Genomic DNA, 23,402 nt, shown 5'->3' on the forward strand with positions numbered 1-23,402 from the left:
TGCAGAAGCAGCTCTGAACACTCGGCTATTTCACTGGGGCTCAGGAAAACATTGAATTTTCATTTGAAGGTAAAAGATTTCATTTTATTTAACTGAGGAAGAGTTGTGTTGGAGGTAAATCAGTCAATCGTTCCACTTAAAGAGGACCAGGCACATGTTATTGGCAGTCTAAGATATAAAACCAGGCAAAAGTGTCATACAGTTCATGCTCTCCTGAGGACAAGTGCACTAGTGTCGTCTCCTCGGTCGCCGCAGGCTCTTCTCAGCCGACTGCTGGTTAAAGGCCGTCACTCACTCTTGCCCATCTCTGTCTGTACGCAGTAGCAGGTGTACTGGGTCATGCGGGTCAAAGCACCTGCAGGGGACAAACGCGCTGTTCAGAAGTGGTGCGGACAAGGAGTGCCGGCAGAAGGGTGCGCCACTCACGCAGCAGTTTGGTGATCAGCGGCGGTCGCTTGGACTCTGGTAGATAGACGCCCATGAAGTAGACGGGCACGCCCGACAAGGCGATGGCGATGCCGATCAGAGAGTTGATGGTGTCGCTGTAGAGCGGGACCACCACCAGAAAGATGGTACACAGGCAGAAGACCACTGGGTAGAACAAGGTCAACTGGGAAGAGTCGGGCACAGAAGGCAAAATTAGAGTTTAAATGACCTCAAACACGTGTGCCGAGCAAGTCACATGCAGGATAAGTTGGGGGAAAAAACCCAAACCGGGTGCAGCTCGGTGTCACTGGTCTCACCTTGACGGGTCGGGGTCTCTCGGGCTCTCGCCAACGGAGGTAGATCTGTCCAGCGATGGACAGACCCACAAAGAACCAGTAGCTGAAGCTGTAGTAGTTGATGAGCTGGAAAACATCTTCCACGGTCAGGTAGACGAGTGCCATCAAACACTGAGACACAAGAGCAAAAGGACTTCATTATCCTCACATACATCGAGGTTTTTGCTTTAAGACAACAGGAAGTGGTCCATTCCCTCGCGGTGAGGAGGAGGTTTCCGCTTTACCTCAGCTCTGTCATGTTCCCCCCCCGACTACAGGCGTTTTGTCTAGAACAGTACAGTAAAAGTCTAATCATTTTTGACCTCTCACGGGCTCCAACAACCCGGCTGCTGAATGACGGTCAGTAGAAAGGTGAAGGTCAGGTCAGAACAAACCGTTGCTGCTTAAAGGTGTGTTCAGCCCCTCCTTTGGGACCTCTGTAGTCTTATAGTCGTCTTTAAACCAAAGGAAAAACTGCTAAAAAGCTGTTCAGAGTTAACTTCTGGCTCCTCATTTCATCAGAAGCTGGAGCTATGCTGGACTGATACACGATCGCAATGATTTCGGAAGATACCATTTAAAATCCAACAGGACAAACTGTCGCTCAGCTGTAAAATATACGACATCCCATCCCGTACATTGAAGATGAGGGCAGGTATCGGCGTGAACCTCTCCACGTGGATCATGGACAGCGCATCCGGAAGGTGACCCTCGCGAGAGCCGACAAAGAACAACCTGGACACAACAGGGCAGCTCCAATACGACATGTCACGGGTTCTAATAAAGCAGGAGCGCACGTGTGTGGTCACGGGTACCTGGATGCAGCTATGATGGAGGCGTTGAGGCCCCCGTAGCAGGACAAAGCTACGGCGATGGGGATGACGCAGCTCATCACGCCCAGAGTCTGGTCCGCAAACGTCTGAAATCAGAGGCACAAGGTGGCTCCGCGCACGTTCAGATCGTGCACGTGCAGCTGCTGCTTTGTTCCTCCACTCACCACTGCCACAGCGTCACTCGCCATGATGGCGTTCATGTCCAGAACGGCGTAGTAGGCCACGTTGGTGAGGATGTAAATGATGGTGACAAAGGGCATGGAGATGGCGATGGCCAGGGGCAGATTCCTGGAAAGACAAGAGGCTGCGTCACCTCTGGGCTGCTTTTAGCCGCCTTGAGCCCTTTCCTTATTTCCTATCCTGATTTTAAATGCACCTTTCTGGGTTTTTGATCTCCTCAGTGACAAAGTTGAGAGTGTCCCAACCAGAATAAGAGAAGAGGGCGGAGTAGAGTGCCAGTGCAATATTGCCAGGATTTGTGGACGATCCCTGAAAAGATGACTCAAAGTTGGACGTGTAGCCTATGAAAGAAGCAGAGCGATTAAAAGTTATCATCAGGTGACAGAAAATGTAGGAAATCTAATCTGCTCCGGCCAGCCGGGAGAGCCCGTTTCAAATAGTGTCCCGGCACAAGAGTTGAACCATCCATTGTTGATCTAGTCCATAATTACACATGTGCATCCACACAATTAAAAGCAACCCGATGTCCTGGGTTCATCTTACTCCCTCCTCCCTCTAAAACGATGCCCTCCGAGGTCAGGAGGGAGGTGACTTACCCTGACACAGCTTAACAAGTCCCGTGATGATGATGACGATGAGGGCAGCCACCTTGGCATAGGTGAAAATGTCCTGCACGCGGGTCCCCCATTTCACGTAGGCAGAGTTAATGAAGGTCAGTAAACCTACGGAGGGAGGGGGGGGAGGGTTCAGAGATGAACCAGGCATGAGCAGCCCTGGAACATGTGTACTTACAGATAGAACCAGACATGAGCAGCCCTGGAACATGTGTACTTACAGATAGAACCAGACATGAGCAGCCCTGGAACATGTGTACTTACAGATAGAACCAGGCATGAGCAGCCCTGGAACATGTGTACTTACAGATAGAACCAGGCATGAGCAGCCCTGGAACATGTGTACTTACAGATAGAACCAGACATGAGCAGCCCTGGAACATGTGTACTTACAGATAGAACCAGACATGAGCAGCCCTGGAACATGTGTACTTACAGATAGAACCAGACATGAGCAGCCCTGGAACATGTGTACTTACAGATACAGGCTGCGGCGGTCAGCCTGGACGCCACGTACGGTGGCTCGCACGTCGGAAAGAGCGGCTGCACCAGATAGTTGGCAAATGTGATGGCGATGACGGCCTGGCTGGTGGGCTCGATGATCAGCAGAGACGTCCACAGACGAATGAAGGCGACGAAGCCACCGAAGGACTCCAGGATGTATGCATAGGACGCCCCCGACTTGGTGATAGTGGTGCCCAGCTCAGCGTAACAGAGCGCCCCCACTACTGAGAACAGGCCTCCGATGGCCCAGATGACCAGCGAGAGCCCGTAGGAGGCGCTGTAGATGAGCACACCCTTGGGGGAGACAAAGATGCCGGAGCCAATCATGTTTCCCACGATCAGACTGACTCCATTGAGCAGCGAGATCTCCTTCTTCAGCTGCATGCTCTCTTTAGGTGGACTCGCCTCACTTCTTGATTCTCCAGGACGCGCCATGGTGGCCTCCTCCAGGCTCGGAGCTCACGGGGGAACCTGAACGACAGGTTGAAATCATTTCTGGGTCACACAGTGAGAACTCCAGGGGGGGGTTCGTTGTGGGTCTGGCCCACAGCCAACAGATATCAAGCTCGGTATCAAGCTCAACAGACAGTGGATCAAACAAGTCCCGCGTTCTGTAAATACCGTTCCTGACAGACCTGTTCATGGGACAACCTCATAATTTGATTAATGCAAATCCTGCTGCTCTGATGACCCGTGGGAACATTTGATAACCAGCCAAAAACACACACGCCGCACGGTCACACCCCACAGTGGAAACACGAGCCAGCCGAGGCTTTGCTATCACATTACGGAATAAATGTTCAGGGTTTACAACAATGTCAGATCCAACCACCGTGAACACCACCAGTAGTTTGGATGCTCTACCCCGTCTACCCCCCTTTATTTCAACCGTCTTTCCTAAACTCAATTGTGCCCCTGGAAGCAACGTCCAGGCCTCCAGTTGAGCAGACATCCCTGGATAAGTGAGCAAAAGCAGAGCAGGATTAGCAGAAATTTGCTCTGGATGTGCTTTACTTTGTATCTTGAGGGACACATTACAGCAGTACAATATTACCCCAGGTACAGCAGCCCTCAACCTCGTCACTGACAGAACACACATAATGAAAAGGGCTCATGAAGATGACTCAAAGAGCCATTAATAGCAAATTCTCACTTATCTGAAAATCACACAACCACATAAAGACTCTGTTCCCGTTTCTGGAAAAACAACCCAGACAGACGGGGTGTGTCTGTAGCCCAGCACACAGCTGCTTTTAATGTGGCTGAAGAGAAAAACTCAGCTGCACAACATGATCAAAAGCTTTTGTGGGTACTTTTAACAAAACAATCATCTAAATCTGAATAATCTGAACGGTGCGCATGATCCAGAATGAACTTAATAAAGTGGGTGTTTGTTGCATCCCTGTGGTTTAATGAGCGAGCAAAGCTTTGACAGTTCTGCACAATTCCGTCCAACATCTCAAAAATCCTTATGAAAGCAACAAAACTCCTTTGCAATCAAGACTAGGACTGGTGTAAACTACAAAACTGCAGCCTTTTCGGTGGAAAGTGCGAATGAACTAGGAAAAAAGACAAGATTAACATCTGAAATCCTTTGAATTTCCCCTACCCATATTGAAGTTTGCCCCTTCTTAACCACAACATGAGCCAACATGTCAGGTGCGCATGCCATCTGAAGGGCTCATAAATAAACACAGAAGCCGCCTTCCAGACTATCGACCTGGTTTCACGAGCCTTTCTGCCCCCCCCCCCCCCCCCCCCCCATCCTGCTACCATTAAAAAGACAAGACTATACCAACATTACTCTGATGCTTTGAAGTATGAAGGTGGAGCTCTAAAATGCAGCTCAAGAAATTACTGAAGCTGTGTGGAAACATGAGGCGAAGGACCTGTGATGCACCTGATTTTACCCACACGCGACCTTCACCAAATACCAGCACATGTAGGAAATGAGAGGACTTTCCATTTGTACAAGGGTCTATTGTTCTGTCAGGATAGAGCCAAGGGAGTAGATCACTCCTTCTCCTGCGCCGTTACAATTATAGATACAGCACCTTTCCCAGCTCGAGGTCACAAAAGGCTCCACATTATGAAAGACAGCTCCTCCAGACTCTCCCGGTCTGTTTTATTCCATCTTTTCCCTCAAATCAAGACAATTTCTCCTGCAATAACATGTCTCATTTCTTCTTCAGGTAAGTTCCGCCACATTTTCAAGCAAACATGATATTGTGTGAAGATAGATGGAATATCAATAGACACCGTTTCTACACTGTTTTGAATTTAGCATGCAGGAGTACATAAAAGCTTCATTCTCAGACCGTCACACGTGACCACAATGCTTCTTTTTTTTTTTTTTAAATGCTGCATCTGCCTGCAAGTATAGCTACAAAATCCTGGGGTGATGTCAAACTTGTGTTTTGTTTTTTTGTGGGTTTCCTCCTGTGGTACAAAACAAGCTCAGCAGGTTAACTGGAGACTCTAAAGTCTCTGTGACTCACTGGTCTGTTCCTGCCTCTTGTCTTTATAACCAATGAGGCAGAATGCAGCACAACTGGGTCCAACAATGAGCGAACAAAGCGACGAGCGCTCGATTTACATGCTAGTGCCTAAATCAACACCCAACTGCCATTTTCACACTTTCCTTCAAACATTAAACCCTTCACGGCCTTTTATCTCCCTGATGGGCTTAACCTTGCACCGTTTTAGACCTGCTTTAACGTCACTCTGCCACCGGGTGGCGCTGTCGGAACACTGTGAGGTCCTACTGCCCCAATATGAAGAAATATCCTCCAAAAACAGTGTGTTGGTATCATAAACAATAAGCACTCTGCAATTAAACTACTAATTGTTTTTAGTTTTCTTTTAAAAATAAAAAGGGTGGGGTGGTGGGGCGGGGGGTAGATAGGAGGCTCTTCGGCTGCCACTTTATCTGCGTATTTTCATCCATGGAGTTATCTTTATATTACAGATCTATTCTCATTTGTGCTCAAAATGGCCTCTTGTGGAAGCAGCGCCAGAAGGTCGAACCACAATTTGTCCTTGTGGACTTTCAGCTCATTTCCTTCTACACAGGAATGCACTCAAGTTCTATACTAGGATCAAAAACAAACACCTATACATAGGAGGACACAACAGTAGTTATTCAGTAATAACAGCTGCTCCTGTTGTTAAACACATCCGGATGGTCACAAGTTCACCCTCCCGAGGTGCCCGACTGTTCTCCCCTCACATCGTGACAGACCAGACTCCTCTTTTCACTCTCCAATTTGACTGAAGGGTTGTTTCTTTTTTAAACATTGACTTCAAGACTGCAAAAACAGTAAGAACAGGGTCATCTTAGTCCTTGTAGCACCATGAATAATCAAATTTCATCTATTAGGCAGCACAGGTTAGACAGATTGAAACGTAAGGATCACTGGGGATAGGAGCACTCTATAAAAGGTCAAAAAATAATCATTTTAATGCCACAATATGTGCAGATATCCCATCCATATACGCTGTTAATTGAGCCATTGTCACTTAATGTACTTCCGCCTTTGACTTTCAAAATAAACTTACAGTTATTAGCGGCTAACAGATTTTCAAAATTAGGCTTACGTTTTGTAAAAACAAGCCAAAAAATTAAAAATAAATCAAAATTTACATTTTTTTTGAAGAAAAAGTGACTGAAATGTCGGCTCTAAACACTTTAAAGGCCAACTCAAAGGCTCTTCTTATTTTGGTTCTCATGTCGACCGTCCGGTCACAGCTAAATACGCCCAGCTTGTCGCACTTTTACGCGGAGATGACTCCTCTTTTGTCCCTGAAACGGAGGTAAAATCGCCCAATTTGAAGCGAGTCCAGCAGCTGCACCCGAAATGGCCGCCGTTCGCAAGTCGTTCGGGTTGTTTATCTCTTGATTTACCTGCGGTGGTTTGTCTCCGACAGCCAGCCGACCGGGACCGTTCACTGGAGCATCGGGCCGGTAAACAACTGGCTGCCGCTGCGGCACCAAGGAGGCGTCATGTGACCCCGCTCCTGCACCACGCGCACGTTATAAAAGCGCAGGTGACAGGGGAGACCTGTCAATCACGGCTCCCGCACAGGTGTTCCGCCAGGTACAATTAGAGGCGCCCAATCACAGACAGCTTCCAAACCACCAAGCTGACGCCCCAAAAATGACGCCCGAAATACTCAAAAGTCCGGCGGAAGTATAGGCGGGGGGGAGGGGGAAAGGGGGGTCACGTATTACAATAGAAATCTTATTACGTTATTACGATTTAGACAGTGATAACCACGGTAATAAAGTGTTATATTAGAAGAATGTAATTATACGTTTTTAATACAAATATAATAATAGACCCTCCAAGAATCGACTAAATATAAGATTTCACTTTTTCAACTTAACTAATTGTTAGATTAAATAGGCCGACATCCTTAGAAACGCTGACAGGACATGTTGATCTTCCTGTTTGTCACTGCCTCCATTGTAATAGTGACGTTTGTTTTTCAGGAGTGGAATGCTTCATTTGATCTCTTTTTTTTTAAGCGGGGGGCTAAATTGGCCCGTTCGGAGATATTCGGGGGACAACCAATATTTTAGTGGCGGGATCACGATCGCGCGGTGCACTGTTGTTGCGGGGTTTGCGTGGTTCGTTTCCGCTGTTTTTAAAACGAAACAGTGCCACCTGGTGGCGGAGTGACGTTAAAACGGCGGGTTAAAAGAGTGAAGCGCAGCCGCTAAAGTCGCTGTTTTAATTTATATTAAACTCATATTAAACACGGATTTAGGGAGCGTGTTGCGATAAGAGTTGGATAAATATGTAGCAGCTGAACATATTTCCAGTGTTTAGATATAAATATGGTGGGAGTCTGTGTAGATTCTCAATCATCCAGGTCATTGTATCAAAGGTAGTTTTCATGTCAACTGGACTGGGTTTCTTCTCGAAACGTCTTCAAGAGAAGAAACCCAGTCCAGACATAGAAAACTACCTTGAATATGGTGGGAGCACTTTTTTGTTGCAGTATTTTGAGGTAAACGTCTGACCTGGCAATATTTGCCCATTTTTCTTTGCAAAACAACTTCAAATCTGCCAGATGGCGAGGACAGTCTTGATTTGGATGGATGCTTTGGGTTGGCGACCTGCCAAAGTTCGTCTGCAATTTTGGCAGAAGCCCGAATATTTTGTGAAATTTTGCCAGGGTTGGAAGCTTTTCACTAAACCATAGCCTTAACACATAAAGTAAGCATAGTTTTCATAGGCAGTAGAGAGCCAGTGCTTGTCCTTCTGCATCGCCGGGGCCTCTTGGAAGCCCCTCTGACCAGTTTTACTCTCGTCTTCAGTTTTGGAAGGACGTCCAGTTCTTATTTACTGTATGTTTTCTCGGGCTCACTCGTGACCGTCTCCACTGTGAGATCACTCAGCGACATCCTTTGATTCACAGTTTCGGTCACATCGAAGTGAAAACAGGGCTGACATCATTTGTCCCCCCAAGAAAAACCTTGTGTGAATTGAGTCCAATAGCAGGAATGACAGATGCAGAGCAGGCCTGAGCTGTTGCACAAGCCTGACGCTGCTGCTGCTGCTGCTGCGTGAGGACCAGGAGTGTAATTAGAGCAGTGCTGCTAACGTATGGGCGCTATTTGAAGCGAGAGCGGTGAAAGGTGCAAACACACCCATATATACACACAGGCTGCCTCCACAAAGTTACACATTCACTTACAAAACCTACATCTGACCCAGATGTTTCTATGTGGTTCAGAAGAAACACACTTCCTGAGTGCCCGCTGATCAATGCGGGTAAGAGCAAAAGCTGCAGACAGGCAGCACAAAGGTAAAGATGTCTGAGGGAAACTTTGCACTCGTGTTTGGGAGGAAATATGAAGACATCAAATGACTGGGTTTTTCCACTTGCAGGTTATTTTAATGCAACAAGTTCACCTATACAAAATCACTTAAACATCGTCAGAGAATAGAAACATCACAGTATCTAAAAACTGAAAGGTTTCTGAATAAAACGCTCAGTTGAAAAAGACCTGATTGTTACTGTTATTATTATTTAACTCAACTACCACCATCAGGAATAAAACAGTCCTCCTGGGGAAACATCTCTATTCATTTACACTGAATATTCTGGCTCCTATATTTGAAATCTAATGGAAAAATGAACAAGTCACTTCACTGAAATTCTTAAAAAACAAAAAACAATCTAAAGTGCTAGAAGAAAGCATGTACACTGTCAAAATCATTAAAATTACAAATAAAAAACTACATTCCAAGTTTAAAAATGTAAAAAATAAAGCTTTAATAAAATAATTTCTTTCCATCGAACTAAAAATCATGGCCCAGAGGCCAGCAACCAATTAACTTCCCTTGTTTTCCTTAAGGAAAAAGCTTAAGTTTATCAGAAACCTTTGATTTAAAATCTAAAAGTAGCTCTCTTCAGAAACTAGACCCAGTCTAGGTATTGTGGAAGGGTAGGCTCCAGGCCTGGACCATCCTGAGAGATGGAGGAAGGAACAATCATTTTACAGTATGTTGCCCTGAACAAGCTCTTGCAAAGAAATCAAGCAAAATCTGAAGTAGTTTTACAACAAAATCAGAAGCAAAACTACATCCAGACAACAGCAGGTCCTGAATTTCCTTCAAAAGAACGTCCCCATAAAAATGTCCCCCCCTCAAATGATTTAGCTTGGTCTCACAATTGATCCATCTGTAGAAAAGGTATGAAAACATCACAAATACAGGAAGAAAACAACATGGCGTGACTGGGAAAGGCTGAATACACGGAGCCACGCATTAAATGCTGTGACCAAAGGTGCATCAACTAAACTCTTATGTCATCAGTGACATTTTTACGAGCCATCTTGGAATTTGAGCGGTGTTTTTTTTCTACCAGGTGAGCTTATTTCCTTTATAAAAGCCTCTCAGCCTGAGATGTAAATCCACACCCAGAGTTCCGACGCTTCTGCACCCGAAGGTGAGCCAAGCAGCTCGAGCCGACGTCAGGCTGGACTGTGCTATTTAACACCTAAGAGACGTATATGGAGAGTTCAGCCATGGTGAGACATTTCAACTACTAACAGCAAGTCTAAATATATGACAGAGAAAGACTCCAGACACGCTTCTGCTCACACCAGGGCGGAGAACAGTCTTTCTCTTCTTTACCACATACTGATCACAACACCGTGTCATCCTAAAACTATGCTTCAGCACGGACTGGTTTCTGTTTTGCTGCATCACTTCCCAGCTAGCTCTTCTATTGAGCCTGAAGCATGTGTTGTCTGGTGGAGCCGCTGCTGCTGCCCAGAGAAGAGCCGCTCCCCTGCTTCCTTATCCACTGCAGCATGCAGAACCGCAGCATCAGAAAGAACCCTGCAGGAGGAGACAGAAATAACACACATATAGATTCAATTCATTACATTAAATGGAGATAAAGTCATTACGTAGTGAGGATTACAGATGTTGGCAGAGGATGTCTTTTTTTTAAAAAAAAAAAAGCTAATTTCACAAGCTAAAGAGCGTGGATCCTGTAACAAGAGAAAGGTAGGGCTCTGTTTTTGGGCCTGAACCAACACACACGACAGGAAGCAGCTTTGAGATAGGCGCCACCGAAACACGGCCCTGATCAACCGGCCATTGTCTCATTCCCACGCTGATACAATGCAGCAAAGCCAAATATAACCACCCAATCTCCATGCCAACAATAAAAATAACCCCCGTCTAATCACTCACGGTGCACCGTGTACACGCTTGATAACAGTGGCCGCTGATAAAAATACGCTACTGGATGGTGAGATGGCGTTCAGCATGTGCAAACCTTGGAAAGAGTTGAGGATGCAAAATAGGAACATAAAGAACTCCGTGAACGGTCCAAAGCTGAGGAAGGCCAGAACCCAGGTTGTGCCGAAGAGGCAGCTAAGGCCCCACATGCTGAGGAAAGCCACGCGGTTCTGCCGCCATTCTTCCCTGCTCCGAATCTGCCTGAAAACGAAGTAGAGCATCACAAGGCCAAAGGACACCAAGGCCACCAGGATGGTCATAGTGGTGAAGTAGTGTGCCAGCCAGGCTCTGTCGTTGTCTTTCAACCAGCACCTACAATCACAAAAACAAACTCAGAACAGGACGCCGAAAACGAGTCTTTCCCGACATGTTTCAGAATAAAAAAGCTTACATCGAATAAGGATCAGTGGTGCCGTCGCAGTGCCGCAGCTCTCTCTTGCCATAAATGTCGCCTACTGCAACAAGAATAACAACAGGAACGGCAGGGGCGACTAGAAAACAGACAGAACGCACGGTCAGATGGCGGTGACTAAACGATCCAGGATGTCATGTGACCGAGTTATGTCACAAACTCACCAAAACCCACGACGTTCCATACGACGGGCTTTGGGCTGGGGGTGAACACCTTGTAGACCAACCAGAAGGTGTGAAAAACCTCGATGCCCATCCAGGTCAAGGACATGAGCAAAGCGTAGTGGAGACCTGCCGCCACCCACAGGCACACGCTCGCACCTCCGACGTTGGCCAGGACACCAGTGAAGAAGAAGAGCAGATTGAGGAAGACGTGGGAAAAGGCTAAACCCAGGTGGATTTTGATGGCCTGGTCCTTGGAATGCCTGCGGCAGAGAGAGAGGAACAGAAGTGTGGAACGCTACGTTTACACGCACGGCTTGAACCAAATGAAGACTTTGGCGTCTCCTCGGAATTCGATTCTTGTCCCCGTTGACACATACGGGAGAAAATCGAATAACTGAAGACAACGTGTCCTCCTCATCACCACTAGGTGGACGTATGTGGCTTTTGCCCGTTGTGGTTGAGCTATTACGTCAAAATAATAAGCGAGTGGCATCGGTCAGCATTTCCAATAACAGGAAGTTGAAAAATTGTATACGTGATGCAAGCGTTACTTCCTGTGTTCCAGGTGCCAGACGCCAGCGTGGGAGTTGCAGAGCATGCGTCTAGTTTAACTCTGGTTAAAGCATTACATGACTTAATGGGTTTCCACCCCCTTTACCTGGGTGTCTCACGGAAAACTGCGATATTCGTCACACTAATCGGTTTACTGTTCTTATTTTTTAAGAGTGACGTAAACAGACGTTACGTCCGGATCGCAGCATGCTGCTGTTTTTTTATAACTATTCCACTCAATACTGGAAAACAGTGATAAGCTAGCATCTGTTACAGCATTCTGACTTAATTTAAACAAACAACGAATCGTGACAGGGTGATATGACCTCTTCCTGCAGATATAAACGATGACGGCAATGCTGCTGATCACAGACGTGGCGCAGCCCAGAGATGTAATGACGCTCAAAGCCAGGAGGTGGCAGACTGGGCCTGGTTGGAGTTGCTGTCAGAGGACGGAACAATTGAGCAGAGCAGCAAAACTAGCAGAAAATAACAAGAAAATAACGAGCTGCTGGTGTTCCCAGCTATTTTAATTCATTTAACTGTTGTGCAGAGTTTTTATCATCTCACCACCAGCACAGAGAAGTAAGTCAGGTGGTTGCAGAGGCACTCGGTGAGCTCTGACCCACGATGATGCGTTTCACATCCTTCCGAGGACCAGTGGACCTGCAAAGGATCTGAGCAAAGAAATCCCCATTTTTAAAAAATAAATAAATAAAATAAAAGGTCTCAAACGTAGAAGCATCCGTCCGCAATAAACACCGACCTTTCCTGGTGTCCCATGAAACGCATGTACGTGAATGAGATTTCTGGGGGTAAAAAAGAAAAGTCAATTAGGGAAATTTTGGCTTCGTGTGACTCCGCCCCTCTGATGCCGCAGCAGCTGTTCGACCAAATGGCGAAGTCCTAACAACTATATTCAGTTTTAAACAAGCTATTATCTAAAAACCAAAACGTTTTGGGTTTAAAAGTACAATGAAATACCTAAAGAAGCAAAATGCTTCCTGAAGTCAGTCCAGCTACATTAACAAAGAGAATAAAAGTGAATCAGTGTTTCTGCTGCAAACGTTATCAGATTAAAACAATGTTTCATATGTGTTTCCTTCGCTTGCTTTCAACCACAAAGCTGCACGTCTGCTTTAATAGCAGCTCTTTGTCTTCAGCAGCCAGTGCTGGGAAATGTAACACACTCAGGTGAAATGGCGGCGCCCGCTACACACAAAGAATGGCGAGGCAGCATTTTCCTGACATGCATGACTGCATTAGTGCGCCGAGTGTGACAAATAAGGAACAAACAGGTTAGAGGTTAGAATCTGGTTTGCAATGTGTGAGCTAAGAAAAACCCCAGGTGTGGTTTTACTGTGTAGAAGCAGCTTATAGGAAACATCACTAAAAGAAAAACTAATCAGACATGAGACACGGGTGCTAATTTTCTTCCTCTTGGGCCAATTCTGTGATAATTTACTGCAGAGTTCACAGCGACACGTGGACAGAAAGTTATATTAGAAAACCTTCGTGTGGTGACCTACAGTTATGACATCATGGCGAAAGTCGATCCTGATTGGCTCGGGCAGGTTACGGATGATCTCATTCTCGACGGTTATCTCAACAACATCATCAAGAATCCTGAAGTTCTGGGCACCGTCCTGAAAGACAAACAGAAGCGAGCGTTCCAGTCGAAACCTCTCCTGCAGCAGCGGCGCGTGCGCGTGCACGTGCGTTTTGGGGCAGATACCTGGAACAAGGAGTTGTTTTGGAAGAACGTGCAGACGACTTTGTCGGTGTTTTTGGCGGCCTCTTTTAGAACCGGGGGGATCTGGACAGTGATGGCTGGCTCCGCAGAAGCATCTTGCGTCAGCTGGAAATTAAAACAGGCAAATAAATCCGATACCGAGACCAGAGGTATGTGGGTTTTAGGGGATTCGCACCGGCAGCCTTCCCGCCTGTAATACAGTCGTGTTCTTTTGGCTAAGAAAATGCGCTATGTTGCTTTATTTGGCTCCTGTGATGCCGACTGTCCGGACCGATGCGAGTTGACGTGACAAAACCCCGTTTTCTTACCGGCGACGTCACGTTGCGGCCTTTAAAATCCTCCTTCATGAGCACTTCAGAGCTGCGAGCGCAGGGATGATCGAGAGTCCCTGTAGCCTGGCGCCCGCCAGAAACCCTGGACAAACAGAACCGTCACGTTTTTTTATCCGTGGATCCTGTCGAGTGTACTGGTATCAATACGTCTACCATCAAAGGCTAAGATATTTACATGGTGGCACTGGTGGATTTTTGGCTCTGTTGATCACATAAATCTTCTGTGGAAGGAAAGAAAAGTCATAAATTACATGCCTAGATTGTTAAAAGCTCTCTAGATGTGTTTATACAGATTTGCCCTTACTGCAGTCAGTGGAGGATGCATTAAAATAGTAGGTCAGCAGTGTTTTATCGGTGACCAAATCATCTTTGAGCCTTCCGTCGACGATGCCGTATTCCCCATCGGGTCCGTTACGGTCATGTGACAGATCGGTGCAGCAGGAGCCATGCAGGCTGGCGGGCGGGCACAGAGTGAGGTTCTTTCCTCCGAACTGCAGCAAAAAAGAAGAGACTCACGCATGAAACCACCTGCATCACTTCACTTTCAGGGCAGCAGAAATCTGCCATCTTTCACCTGGAGCTTCAATTGGTCGTAAAAAGGCTCCCAGTACAAACAAAAGTGGCTCTCCGCTGAGTTGAGCTCGTCTGTGTCAGTGAGGGGAATCACGCGGGAGTGCCGGCACTGCGAGGTGATTTCACCCCAGATGGACAGAGAGCTCTGATTGGCTGAGACTGCGATGCCATTACAGCCCGGGGAGACGTTGACACCGAGAGTACGTGGGCGGCCGCCGTGGCGCCAGGTGCCACAAAACTGGAAATCCCAATCATTTTCACAGGAGGCTGAAGGACACAAAGACAGATAAGGCACAGATTGTCTCAAATTTGGTGAGAATTACCGGGATTTGAAATAAAATATACAATCTTCTCCCCCTCCAAAAAAAAAACAACACCTAATTTCTAATAAGAAACAGAAAAAATGTTGATTTGCCAAAGAGAACTAGAACAGAGACTGTTGAAAGAGCTGCTGGAACATCTAAAAACGAGGCTTCCTTACAAAAGATTAGCAACACAACTGGAAATAGAAACAGCAGCAGAGAGGAGAAGGCTGTACTGGGAGATAAGCAGTAAGACGGAATGTATAGTAGGACAAATTAGAGCAAAAGGAGATTCCTACTATAGATATCTAAGTATCTTTCCATGTTCCCAGGAGCTAACGTGTCTCACCTGTGCTGAAGAGGACGCTCAGGGTCAACACCAACAGGCACTGCAGCTCCATTGAGAATAATCTGCCACATAGAAACAAAGGAACGAAGCTGTTAAACGCTATAGTTTATTTCTGCAGAGGCAGGAAAAAGGGTGTGCAACCAAGTTTCAGTCCTGTTCTGTAACCACAATCGTGACACTCACGATGTTTCACATCCCATCAAAAACAAGGAATCTGTAACTAGCGGTAACACAACTCGGCATTAATATGCTTTCTTTCCCATCCAGACCTTGTTTTCTGTACTTTCTTATCAATGAATAGAAACGAGTGCAGACTCAAAGTACACACAAGGTCCTTTCTGTGCTGTTATCAATGGAAACAGTCTTTTCCTTTTTGCCTCTCCTTCCAAGGAAACGCGATACAGCGGCCGACATTCAGCGTTCTGTCCCTATATGATCCAATTATCAGCAGTGGGTTCGAGTATGAAACTATCCGGTTCCAGTCACAGACTCCTGTGAATGTCGCAGACAGACATGCAGATGCATTTTAACCACAAATATTCACGGCTCACTTATTTTCTGCGCCTCGTCCCATTTATTTTTTAATCACAAGACTTTCAATAATGACTTCCTGTTAGAGTTTAAGCCTATAGAATAGAAAAAAACACATAGAATAGAAAAAACAAAAGCATAAAAGAGGGAACTAGGGGGCACAGCACACTTCTCTAAGTGGCGGTGTCCGTCCGTGCTCGCCCTATTTGTTTAGGAAGTGTGATTTTTCTAAATATGTAGGTGTCAGTTCTGAACAGCGTTCTGGTAACCAAAGACAGGATCCTGCAAAACCACAAGTAGAGGAAGAAAATGCACGCAGCCGACTGTTGTTAATGTTCATATTTAGTTTACGACCACTGTACATAACGGACAATCTCCATATTTAGATGTCACCAACGTAACATTAACCTGACACTCTGCTGTTAGGTGTTCTCCTCTGGACACCATTTTATGGGTCTTTTTCTACTCGACGTCCCAGTTTATTAGCATCACGCGTTCACCAGACCCATTCATTTTGACCACATTATCCTCTTTATGCACGTTGTCTTACTCCAAGCTGTATAGGCTGGAAAGCCCACTACCAATTAAGCATATCAGGTGATGTGCACCTCTGTCACGAGAAGGGGTGTGGTCTAATGACATCAACAGCCTATAGCAGGTGTGCATAATTATTAGGCAACTTCCCTTGCTTTGGCAAAATGGGTCAGAAGAGGGACTTGACAGGCTCCGAAAAGTCCAAAATAGTGAGATATCTTGCAGAGGGACGCAGCACTCTTAAAATTGCCAAGCTTCTGAAGCGTGATCATCGAACAATCGAGCGTTTCATTTAGTTAACAGGGTCGCAAGAAGCGTGTAGAAAAACCAAGGTGCAAAATAACTGCCCATGAACTGAGAAAAGCCCAGCGTGCAGCTGCCAAGATGCCAGTTGCCACCAGTTTTGCCATATTTCAGAGCTGGAGTGCCCAAAAGCAGAAGGTGTGCAATGCTCAGAGACATGGCCGAGGTAAGAAAGGCTGAAAAACCACCACCACTGAACAAGACACACAAGCAGAAACGTCAAGACTGGGCCAAGAAATATCTCAAGACTGATTTTTCTAAGGTTTTATGGACTGATGAAATGAGTGAGTCTTGATGGGCCCGTGGCTGGATCGGTAAAGGGCAGAGAGCTCCAGTCTGACTCAGACACCAGCAAGGTGGAGGTGGGGTACTGGTATGGGCTGGTATCATCAAAGATGAGCTTGTGGGGCCTTTTCGGGTTGAGGATGGAGTCATGCTCAACTCCCAGTTTCTGGAAGACACCTTCTTCAAGCAGTGCTGCAGGAAGAAGTCCGCATCCTTCAAAAAAACATGATTTTCATGCAGGACAATGCTCCATCACACGCATCCAAGTCCTCCACACTGTGGCTGGCAAGAAACGGCCTAAAAGAAGAAAACTAATGACATGGCCTCCTTGTTCACCTGCTCTGATCCCCATAGAGAACCTGTGGTCCCTCATCAAATGTGAGATTTACAAGGAGGGAAAACAGTCCACCTCTCTGAACAGTGTCTCGGGATCGGGAACAGATCAAAACACCGGCAGAATCCATGGTTGGCCGGCTTTTGAGTGTCCTTGCACAGAAAGGTGGCTACATTGGTCACTGATTTGTTTTTGAATGTCAGAAATGTATATTTGTGAATGTTGAGCTGTTATATTGGTTTCCCTGGTGAAAATAAATAATTGAAATGGGTATGTATTTGTTTTTTGTTAAGTTGCCTAATAATTATGCACAGTAATAGTCACCTGCACACAGATATCCTCCTAAAATAGCTAAAACTCACAGTGAAAACTCCCAAAAATATTCAGCTTTGATATTAATGAGTCTTTTGGGTTCCTTAAGAACATGGTTGTTGTTCAATAATAAAATGAATCCTCAAAAATACAACTTGCCTAATAATTCTGCCCTATTTATAGAGCACGTTTGGGACTCAAGGTCGTCTCTAAGCCCCTCAAATGCTACAGAAACACCACATTTATGCGCTCAAGGCTGACTGCGGTTATTCAGATTACGTCAAACGGGAGGTCTTCACAGGTATTGACATGCGTGACTGACACACGAGCCTATCTGGGTCGCCTAAATGACCGGCGCTGCCAATACTGAGCGCTGGTGGTTTGGTTTGGGGGGTGTTGTTTGTCGCAGTTATGTAAGCTGAAAACATCCATGTCACAATCATTTACATTTTCAAACCACAGCATTACAAAATCAATTTTTTTTTTTCAGACTGGAGATAGGAGAAACTGTTTCACACATCATAATTGTGGTTTCTACGCTTCCTCTTTTTGATCATTTAAGAGAGGCAGAATTGAGTTCCGCGACTTCACACCCCTGTGATACGGGCATCGTGTTGCACACACACCCTGTGAAGGTTTTCATACAGTATAGGTGGGACAGCAGAAGCTATAAAAGTGTAAAACATGTTGCAAATGGACTAATTATAGATGTGAGCAAACAGAAGATTTTAGAATCCAGCTTTGTAATGAAGCTAACAAATGAGGTGCTTTGATTTTAACTCTAATGCTACTGGCTGCTTCTTCACATCTTATATTAATATTAAACATGTTTTCAGGCTTTAACACTGGCAGCATGAGAATTAATACATCTGTATGTATTTTTTCATCACCTTAAACATGTGGAATCAGCACTTTTAGTGTGGGGAAAAATCAGCACTCATCAAAGGGAAATCATTTAAATATAACCTCTAAAAACCCTGGGAATCAACGCACGAAGACAAGTTTCACGTCTCCGAGCTCTGTGGGTAATAAACTGAAACGTGAGCGTCTGGCTTTGATGATTCCATCGACGATGTCAGACAAAACATTGAAACGGGGTGTGAGTCAGAAATTTATCACACTGGCTTACAACAATAAACTGGTGTTATCAGTCAACCGAAGCCTACACTTTCTACCTCATCAGCCACAGGCTAACACTGCGTGTGTACGTGAGTGTGTGTGTGTGTGTGTGTGTGTGTGTGTGTGTGTGTGTGTGTGTGTGTGTGTGTGTGAGAGAGATAAAAAAATAAATATACTGTCCGTTTATATGACATTCTTATGGTAGAAGAATGACTTTATCTTTTCCAGCTACATTCACCTTTCTAAGCTCTCATGTTGGAACTTGCTGGCACATTAACCCCCCCCCCCACACACACACACTCTCCCCTTCTATTGTCACCGTATGGCACTCACATCAATTCAGCGCAAGAATGTTACCCTGTTTTCAGGTCACAGTTCCTGTGTGGGTGTGAGTGTTAGATTCAGCATGAACGAGCGCATGAGCTGCACACATTTCTCATCTTCTCAACAAAGCCCCCCCCTCCTAGTCATTTCTGTCATGGCACTTGCAGCCTTGCCCTGCTTCTTCCTCCTCCACGTCGCGGTGACGACACACACAGACACTTGTTTCAGTGGCGGCGTGGCATCGGTAGGAGACGGGGCCCTGGTGACCCCAGAAGAGCGTCGCTTCATGATTTCCTGACATGTCCTCCGTGTGTCATGTTTTCCCATCTATAGACGCTGAAGTCTGACTCATATCTCTGTTGAGATCTTACTCATTTTGTCTGGCACATAGCATCAATCTGAAAACAAACACCACATTTGTACAAGTACACAAAAACTTGCAGAGTCCCTCTATGCAAATTACACACATGTGATGTGATAAAACAAGACAGAGGTCATGGAGGGGGGGGCGGCAGCTGGGGTTGGGGTGAGTGGGCGGGACGTTGGCATTGTCAGGATAAACAGTCAGCAGCCCCCGGCCCAAGCTGTTCAAGTGAGTGACAGCGCCACGACCACTAAATCGCCTGCATACGTGACAGAAAAAACCCGAAACACCTGATCTAAACCACAACGGAGCGTCAAAACAACGCAAGTGGAAATAGCATGGCAAGCAAAACACCAAATCTCTATTTTGCCATTTAAGATCTTAAGCCGGAGCCACGTTTCCAGTGTCACCGGTAACTGGACAGTCCACGTGAGCCTCACGTCTGGTCCAGCAGGTGACCAGTAACACTAGAAAACGACAGTATAGAAATGCATTTTCATCCGTTTACAAGTGCTCGCTGCTTCCCTAGCTGCAGCCCAGTTGGGCAGACAAGAATGTGCGTGGAAGAGTAATTCAAGGAAACAAAAGACTCTTTTTGTGTGGAGCCAGAGGACTGAAGTGACAGCGAGCTTAAGAGCGGGTCAAGGGATCAACGTCGGGGTTGGAGGCTGTTAACTGGAGATGGGATATGGCCGCTCACACCAAGTCCTAAACTTAAGATAAGGCTGACAAAATTAAACTTTGGACAGTCGAGATGCATCCAGGCTGCGCTGAACTTGTTAGTGAATGTAGTTTAGGGATTACTTCTCTATACAGGGTGTTTTTAAGAGTAATCTCATTTGGGTTCAGTGCACTTCGGATGCCTTGGTTACCAACAAAAGATATGATCTGCACCTCCCTTTCTCTCAAGGTGACCTCCAACACAAACTGCTCCTGTCAATATCTTCCTCACCACCACCAGCTGGAAACAATGAAAACAAACCTGCGCCGAAGCCAAAATGAACACCCGGCCCGTCGAAGAGCAGAAGCTTCTGGAGCTCAAAGGTTGGACTGTATCTTACATCGCTGGGGTGTGTGGGATTTCCCCAAGGCTACAGCCCAGTAAAGACCTCGCATTCTTTGCAGCGCCACCGCAGTGATAGCGTGCGTACACCTGCAGGAGCGTGCACGTGTTCCTTCATCTGCCTTTTGATGGCTTCTGTGAGGAAATTGGAGGTGCAGGTGGAATTCTGCAGGTATTTCCTGAGGGGCTCTGAATAAATCAATAAGCAACACACACGTACACACACAAATCATTACACAACCACCCCGGTAACAGTGAATTTGCCTATGATCTGCTTTTATAGTCGGGGTTCCTGGAATGAGTCACGACTCTGTTAAATATACATTTCCCTCTCATGTCTGCTGCTGCGTCTCTGATCTAGGGGACTGTTGTCAACCCAAATTTCTAGGTGACACATTTTCACACATTTGTGTTTCTTTCCTTTTTTCTTCAAAGAAAAACGTGGTGTCTTTTGATCGGGCCTACTGTCGAGAAACCTCAGACAGTCTCTCACATCAGTATTTAGGAGCAAATGAACTTCTTACCTCAGATGAAAACATGAAATCCAAACTAGTCAATAAGGACAACTAGGACAAATACTAACAACGGTGACAAAGCTGATAAAAGATGGTTTTGGTCCCACAATTGTCAATAAAAGTGCAGCTCCTTCATCCCTCCAGTATTAAGTGCAGCTATACAGATCAACTACATCCAAACAATTATACACTGACACCAATTTAAAAAGTGGTTGCTAATCTGAGTGCTAACTATGCTAATCGAATACCTAAATTATTTGAAATAAAACTCGTTCTGCATCGTCTGCTGCGATATTTACGCTTCTTACCGTGCTCAGGTAAACTCAGGTGAGGTTTCCGGTGCTTTGATTCGCGTGGTTAATAAGAAACCTTTGCCCGCAGGTGCACAATGGCTCCAAATAAACAGCTTTTAAAATAGAAAAAAATGTCAAAGAAAAGCGGCGGCGGGACGCTCGAAGTCGGACGAGTAAAAGAGCGAAGAAAACAAAACTTAGAAAACGTATTTAAATCACCGCGGAGACATTTGAACGGACATCTTAATTCCAAGCGCAAAAACTTCGGAGGATCAGACAGTGAACGTCTCCTGCTGCTCGCGAGCGGACAGTCGGCGCCGCGAGAGCCGCGGCTCGAGGGAGGAGGGAGCCTTTCCGGTCCGCACTTTCAAAATAAAACACCGATTTACTGGCAATACATGTCAAAGCGAAAGTTTCTTTCAAAAATGTGCTACAATTTTTCTTTCTCACAATAAATGATGGGAATACAGATACAACCTGGTGTCACCTTATTCTTGTATTCAGCTTAAACGTGGACTATCGGGGGGTTGTTTACGCAGCAATGCGTCATGAGGGTGTGTTTGCGCTGGGGGGCTACGGGTCACATTGAAAACAAATTTTCAACGTTCTTCTCTCATAGATATAACTATTGGATTTTGCCATTGCCCACAACAGGCGTAATATACGGTTTAACGCGCAAGATATGTGCTATTACTTTGTGCTATTATAGCACTTCCTGGTCTTGTGTTGCTGCAGAGTCGCCAAGCAAAATGCGCCCTTTACACCACCACGAAGCTGTGTGTACGGGGAGTTTTACGGTGTTTTCCTGTCTTACACTATCTTAAATGTGTCATAAAATATTCACCTTGTTTTATTAAGGGATCTGGTTGAGTTGTTTTGCTAAAGTGACCTTTGGGTGTGAGGTATTTTTCTGTTTTTCTGTGGATTTCAATGGACATTACAGTTGATTTTATGGTTCTGCTGTTTGTTAATGAAATACTTTATTGGAAACTCAGTAAAAAAAAAAAAAAATCTGCCTGTGCTTTTTCAAGATATAAGTAAATATGTAAAACACACGTGACTCTTGCACAAAGCTGCAGTTATTAAAGTTGATTAATGTTTAAACCTCATGGCTAAAACCACTGTTTATGCTTGCACAACAGCTTAAGGTTTCTTATCCACCACATTTTATATTTAGGTGAAATCCGGATCCAGCACCTGGTTCCTCTTCTCTCCCCTCTATTAACACACACACACCTGCAGTTTTGTGTATTTGTCAGTTAAAGTGCGGTGTAATAAAACACCCACTGCCTCACCCACTGGCCGACAGGTGCACACACAGACATAACACATATTTGTACCTCTACCTTTGTAAGGACTCATTGATAAAATGCACTTCCCTGTCCTAACTTTCTAGCCTTAACCCTTAAGCCTCCTGACAAAGTTGTGGGGACCCAGCCAAAATGTCCTCACATACCCAACATGTTCCAACTCTATAATGTGTAATCAATATAATGTGTATTCTTGTCCTGACTGTTGCACATACAAGAAACGACACACACAAAGTGAAGGACCATGAGCAGGGTGACTGGAATCTTCCCAGACACTTTATTGAGCACTGTAGATATAAAACCAGGCATGTTGGCAGGTTTGACAGGAGAAAGTCTGGCAGCCTGAGGCTTCTGTGCAGGATCTGAGGTGTGGAAAGATAAGGACCGCTGTGCCGTCCTTCTGTCCAACTTCTCCAACCTGCACGTGCGTAAGCACACATAAAAGAAATGCTGCGAGAACATAGTAGGTGGAAGGAAAACACACTAAAGAAAACGGTGTCTGGTGATAAGAGACAGGAGACAAAAGTCAACCAGACCAAATTTGTTTAAACACAAGAGCAGAAAGACAAGATCCTTCCTTGATAGATAAGCTGACAGATCAAAACAACTGGCCTGTCATGAGATATGGAGTTGAAAGCTAGTTTAAAGAGGTAAAACCCTGGAATGACTCAGAAATTTGAGTTTCCTGCCAAAATGTGCTGCAGCATCAGATCCAGCTGAGATCTGAACAAGAAAGCCCTGTGCACTCCAAACATTACTGTTCCTGTGAGGACCGACCTGGCAGTCTGCTCTCTCAGGGAATTCTTGTCTCTATTAAAGATCCACAGATAAACCTAAAACAATGGGAATCGTCCATCAGACAGCTGCACAAATGTAAAGATTTAATCTGCAGTCAATTCTAATTCATCAGAGCCCCTCCCTTTCATGTAATAGTTTGAATTGTCAGGTCAAAAGTCGAAGCAATCGAATGTCAGTTCATGCGACTTTAGTTCGTGGGAAGAGGAAAAAGAAGACGTCATTCAG

The 23,402-nt window shown here is 45.5% G+C and overlaps 2 protein-coding genes across 3 annotated transcripts; both read right to left on the reverse strand.

The window, feature by feature from the left end:
• Nucleotides 1–53: 53 nt before the first annotated feature.
• LOC101071674 (Y+L amino acid transporter 2-like) lies at nt 54–7,035 on the reverse strand. Of its 2 annotated transcripts, none has more exons than XM_029846192.1 (10): nt 6,797–7,035; nt 2,868–3,363; nt 2,371–2,496; nt 1,971–2,115; nt 1,759–1,882; nt 1,577–1,680; nt 1,400–1,496; nt 744–893; nt 427–610; nt 54–355 (listed from the first exon to the last, which is right to left on the reverse strand). In XM_029846192.1, exons 2-10 carry the CDS (start codon nt 3,325–3,327, stop codon nt 288–290), a joined length of 1,458 nt encoding a protein of 485 aa, XP_029702052.1. In that variant the 5' UTR covers nt 3,328–3,363; nt 6,797–7,035; the 3' UTR covers nt 54–287. The 2 variants fall into 2 exon arrangements, with proteins under 2 accessions (XP_029702052.1, XP_029702053.1); XM_029846193.1 differs by lacking the exon at nt 6,797–7,035 and adding an exon at nt 5,391–5,639.
• A 1,735-nt stretch (nt 7,036–8,770) lies between these two features.
• LOC101068791 (adhesion G-protein coupled receptor G5-like) lies at nt 8,771–21,505 on the reverse strand. Its single transcript, XM_011618510.2, has 15 exons — nt 21,085–21,505; nt 15,093–15,154; nt 14,443–14,708; nt 14,173–14,359; nt 14,044–14,089; nt 13,845–13,950; nt 13,519–13,641; nt 13,313–13,429; nt 12,550–12,592; nt 12,354–12,460; nt 12,110–12,225; nt 11,232–11,491; nt 11,047–11,146; nt 10,693–10,967; nt 8,771–10,247 (listed from the first exon to the last, which is right to left on the reverse strand). Exons 2-15 carry the CDS (start codon nt 15,142–15,144, stop codon nt 10,132–10,134), a joined length of 1,914 nt encoding a protein of 637 aa, XP_011616812.2. The 5' UTR covers nt 15,145–15,154; nt 21,085–21,505; the 3' UTR covers nt 8,771–10,131.
• Between the last annotated feature and the right edge of the window lie 1,897 nt (nt 21,506–23,402).

The sequence above is a fragment of the Takifugu rubripes genome, chromosome 13 (genome assembly GCF_901000725.2).
Source record: "Takifugu rubripes chromosome 13, fTakRub1.2, whole genome shotgun sequence".
Taxonomy (NCBI): Eukaryota; Metazoa; Chordata; class Actinopteri; order Tetraodontiformes; family Tetraodontidae; genus Takifugu; species Takifugu rubripes.

Coding starts and splice junctions, on each gene's coding strand:
- LOC101071674 (XM_029846192.1), bottom strand. CDS start 3,327: ATGGCGCGTCCTGGAGAATCAAGAAGTGAGGCGAGTCCACCTAAAGAG. Junction 2,497..2,867: donor GACCGCCGCAGCCTGTATCT/GTAAGTACACAT, acceptor CTCCCTCCGTAG/GTTTACTGACCTTCATTAAC. Junction 611..743: donor AGAGACCCCGACCCGTCAAG/GTGAGACCAGTG, acceptor GACTCTTCCCAG/TTGACCTTGTTCTACCCAGT.
- LOC101068791 (XM_011618510.2), bottom strand. CDS start 15,144: ATGGAGCTGCAGTGCCTGTTGGTGTTGACCCTGAGCGTCCTCTTCAGC. Junction 12,593..13,312: donor TTCGCCATGATGTCATAACT/GTAGGTCACCAC, acceptor TTTTACCCCCAG/AAATCTCATTCACGTACATG. Junction 11,492..12,109: donor GTTTATATCTGCAGGAAGAG/GTCATATCACCC, acceptor TCTCTGCCGCAG/GCATTCCAAGGACCAGGCCA.